General features: G+C 35.4%; 1 protein-coding gene across 4 annotated transcripts; it reads right to left on the bottom strand.

The window, feature by feature from the left end:
• Positions 1–283: 283 nt before the first annotated feature.
• LOC120081189 (LIM domain-containing protein WLIM2b-like) lies at positions 284–2988 on the bottom strand. Of its 4 annotated transcripts, none has more exons than XM_039035883.2 (6): positions 2873–2988; positions 2190–2425; positions 1491–1590; positions 1356–1390; positions 1187–1276; positions 284–729 (listed from the first exon to the last, which is right to left on the bottom strand). In XM_039035883.2, the coding sequence occupies exons 2-6, from the start codon at positions 2322–2324 to the stop codon at positions 502–504; spliced, it is 588 nt and encodes a 195-aa protein (XP_038891811.1). In that variant the 5' UTR covers positions 2325–2425; positions 2873–2988; the 3' UTR covers positions 284–501. The 4 variants fall into 4 exon arrangements, with proteins under 4 accessions (XP_038891811.1, XP_038891810.1, XP_038891809.1 ...); XM_039035882.2 differs by having other exon boundaries at positions 2853–2987; XM_039035881.2 differs by lacking the exon at positions 2873–2988 and adding an exon at positions 2555–2861.
• Between the last annotated feature and the right edge of the window lie 794 nt (positions 2989–3782).

Raw genomic sequence — 3782 nt, 5'->3', positions numbered from 1 at the left:
CCATGTGTATGATTATGGAAAAAATAATTGGTTTTTTACCATTCTTCATGGGGCAGTAAGGCTAGGTCCTCCAATATTGACTTTTGACACCCAAAAAACATCTAAAAGATAGATATGAAGCCTATGATTTAGGTAATTTCCAACTGATATCAATATGAGAGAAAGTGAAGTTTTCTAAATCATTTGAAGTACTTGTCAACATGAAAACAGAGAGGAATTCAGCAGGGAACAGAATGACTCCATATCTATCTTCTGGTAACCCAAAACTAAATGTTGCGAAATGTTTTCATGAAGTCTAGGCAAATCATTCCCACTTTCAAATGGTTTGTTTGAAGTTCAATGAATCAAGCAGACAAACAATTTGGCTCAACATGACGAGCTGGAGACTCGTGCAAGTTTCTTTTTTTGTTTCTCATCATGAAATCAAAAGGATCAAAGTAGAACACACAGAAGGAGGAAAGCAGAGGGAAAATGGACTCAACAAAACCACAAATTGGAAGTTTATGACTCAACCTTTGAAGGGTCCAGATCGGAAGTCGCCGCTTGACGCTTCATCGATGCAGATTTGATCAGATGGTTATAGCTTCCCTTTTCCTTGAAAAGCTGTGAGAAGTGGTGTTTGCAGTACAAAATTCCATCAAGTGCAGCATAGTTTGATGGAGATAAAGAACAGCCACCGTGTGAGCATTTAAAACATGACTTGTGATAGGCTTGACTCTCAACCGTCACCTGCATACAAGCAATTCCTGCGATCCATTACCGATAAAATAACATCTGCACAGATGCATACAAAGTACCAACACCAGCAAAACTACTTGAAAATTGAGATGGGACCATTTCTACCTCAGCAAGACATGCTATAGAGTAAGCAAATTAAGAACATGTAAGTTCCACAGTTCCACAAAGCCTACAGATGAAGTTCACTAGTTGGCTTAAACAAGAGCAACACTCAAGCCGTTCAGAAAACCAACTCATTTAGATGTAGTAGCTTTAAGGAAGATCCCTTTCTTATAGAGGTCGATATGCAAATGTAGAATGGTATGCAAAAGGAATTCAAACGACCGCTGAAAGATAATGCAGTGAATCATATATATGCAGATGGTTCGAAAAGAGTGAAATTTGACTATTGATGTGTTTAAACAGGTTTTAAATGTCTGAATATCTTTCAAACGCCTTTTAAACCAACCTTCTCCAGTGGATATGCAGTTTTTCCACATGTAGCACATTTTTCTTGTGTCCCAGAAAACATGCTGGCAGCTTTGCTCGGTGACCTAGTCTGGAACCAACAAGAGGCTACAGGATGAGCAGGCTATATATTTAATCACAACTATTTGCAGCATTGAGTTTAAATTTACCAGCTCTGGAGTTGGCTTCTCGGAGGACTTTGCAGCTGTAGAAAAAGGAAAGTACAGAAGATGTTAGTAAAAAGCAATAGCTACAAGATCAGTAGGGTACAGTGTCTTCTATATCGGACAAAATTTGAAACATACGAGATAGAAAGTTCTTGCTGAAGTTGCCAGTTTCCTTGAAGAGCTGCTCAAAATGAGGCTTACAGTACAGGACACCTTCCATTGAAGAATAATTACTCAGCTGAAAGCATTTAACAAGTCATTTTAGAAAAAGTTCTCACATTATGACCCAAAAGAAATGCTCAGTAATCACACACACACACACACACACACACAAGCTGGAATTTAGTTTTTATTTGTTTACATTTTAAACACCACACAGTACTCACTCTAATTGTCCATGAAACCCTCCAAGTAAGAGAGCCAGAGAGAGAGAGAGAGAGAGAGAGAGAGGTTTTATAAACAATGGCTATGAGAGAGGAGAGATGATAAATGAAACCAAGGGCTAGTGTGGGAGGCTGTTTTCCTGTAACTTGATGAATGGCTTTTATAGTTAAGATTACAAGTGGGAGAAAAAAACAACTTTAATTGTTCAAAAAAACATAACATCTGTAGGATACAAACTAAAAAAAGATAACAATAAAAACAGTTACCCAAACATTGTCTTTAATCATTGTTGTTTTGAAAACAGTTCCTCATATACTCCCTATAATTTTAGAACTGAAAGATCCTCCAGCTTTCTCTATTCCTTTTCAAGTTCAAGTGAGGCAAAAAAGTTGCAGATTTAAGGTATTTATAAAAGAGAAGCTATCAATGGGTCCTGAAAATATAGTGATGTACCTTAAGAGTTCCTTTGCAATGGCTACATTTGAAACATGACTTGTGGAAAGCAACTCCATCAGCAGATAATTGATCTACAGGGTACACAGTCTTCTCACAAGCTTTGCACTTCTGTTGGGTGCCAACAAACGACATAGCTAAAAAGCCTTAGAGTAGATCTAACTATTCTCAACCAACCAGAATCTCCTCCAATTCAAAGCCCACCAAGCTCTACCGATCAAACAAACTCCCTTCTCCTATTGTCATTTCATCAAACACAATCAAAACACAAAAACCCAGAATCAAATACAGAAGACAGAAAAAGAAACTGCAATCAATGATCTAAGAATCTCAGAAAATCAATCGATAAGCTAAAAGGATCAAACCCAGATAATTTGATAAACCCAAAATGCTGAAGGAACAAGATCTTGATCAGAGCTGAAATACAATCGAAATCGAAGATGGGTTCCTCTCAAATCATATGAAAGTAACAAAATGCAGGGAATGTATTTGGTTATAGCAAGTGGAGCAGAGAAGAAAAAGATGATGAAATGAAAGATAAAAGCGAAAGGCAGAAACAAATAATTTATGATAGATTATTCACAGCGTCGATTTTCTTTATAGAAAAAAAAGGAGATAAAGTGAAAAGGGGTCCGAGAAAATATCTTTGCCGGAAAGACACACATTGCTTGCTTAAACTTTACTCTGTCCCGGTGCGACTTTCTTCTTCAACTTTTTCAGTACTGGAGCTCCACCATCGGCATTCTGCAGAGCAACGACGTGTCGTGTTGTCACTTGTATTTTTATTTCTATTTTAGCGGTTATGGTTATGTTTTGACTTTAAGTTTGATAGTGAATTAGTGTCGGAATTATAACGACTAAATTGGAGTTTTTAGAAATACGTAGAATTCATCTCTAAGATTTCAATTGGGTCATTTTAAAACTCAATTTTTAGAAAATAGGATTAAAATGTCCCTATTTCTATTTTATACCTTGATTAAAATTTTTAGTTATTATTTTAAATACTTTTATGACATTTTAAAATAAAAAAATATTTTCTCTCTCCTCTCTCTAGGATTGGTAACGAGGTAGGGTGGGACCGGGAATGCACTCCCCATTCCCATCTTCATGGGGATTTATAATCCTCGTCCCCGCTTCATTCCTCGTTTTAGGGAGTTGGAACCGGGTCGAGAATCCTCGTTCGAAGATTGGAACCTCACAGAGAAAAACCCCTGATTTATGTTTTTATTTTTAATTATTTATTTAGTTCAAATAATAAAATTTTTATATTTATATTCAAATTTTAAATATTTAATATAACACAGTAGTATTATTATTACTTTATTTATTTAAATCAATAATTAAAAACGTTCTAAATTTAATAAAAAGTTTGATATAATTATATTATGAAATAAATTTTAAAAAATTTAGAAAAGGTTAAAATAATAAAATTAGCTACTGTTGTATATATATGTGTTAGTAATATTATTATTAAAAAATATTAAAAAAAATATTCGAGGCGGGTATCCCGTCCTTAGTCGGAGACCCATTTTTTATCCCCGATTTGGGATGATCAAATTGGAGACCCGCGAGGATTTTTGTCAATCCTATCTC

Source organism: Benincasa hispida, chromosome 7 (genome assembly GCF_027475165.1).
Source record: "Benincasa hispida cultivar pf3 chromosome 7, pf3_genome.v1.1, whole genome shotgun sequence".
NCBI classification, from domain to species: domain Eukaryota; kingdom Viridiplantae; phylum Streptophyta; class Magnoliopsida; order Cucurbitales; family Cucurbitaceae; genus Benincasa; species Benincasa hispida.
The sequence above is the reverse complement of the archived record's forward strand: the minus strand, read 5'-3'. Positions and strand labels throughout refer to the sequence as shown.

Excerpts from the sequence above, each read along its gene's own strand:
- LOC120081189 (XM_039035883.2), bottom strand. The coding sequence starts at position 2,324 with ATGTCGTTTGTTGGCACCCAACAGAAGTGCAAAGCTTGTGAGAAGACT. Across the intron at positions 1,591-2,189 it reads ATTGCAAAGGAACTCTTAAG|CTGAGTAATTATTCTTCAAT; the intron begins GTACATCACTAT and ends AAATGCTTTCAG. Across the intron at positions 730-1,186 it reads CTGCATATCCACTGGAGAAG|GTGACGGTTGAGAGTCAAGC; the intron begins GTTGGTTTAAAA and ends GCTTGTATGCAG.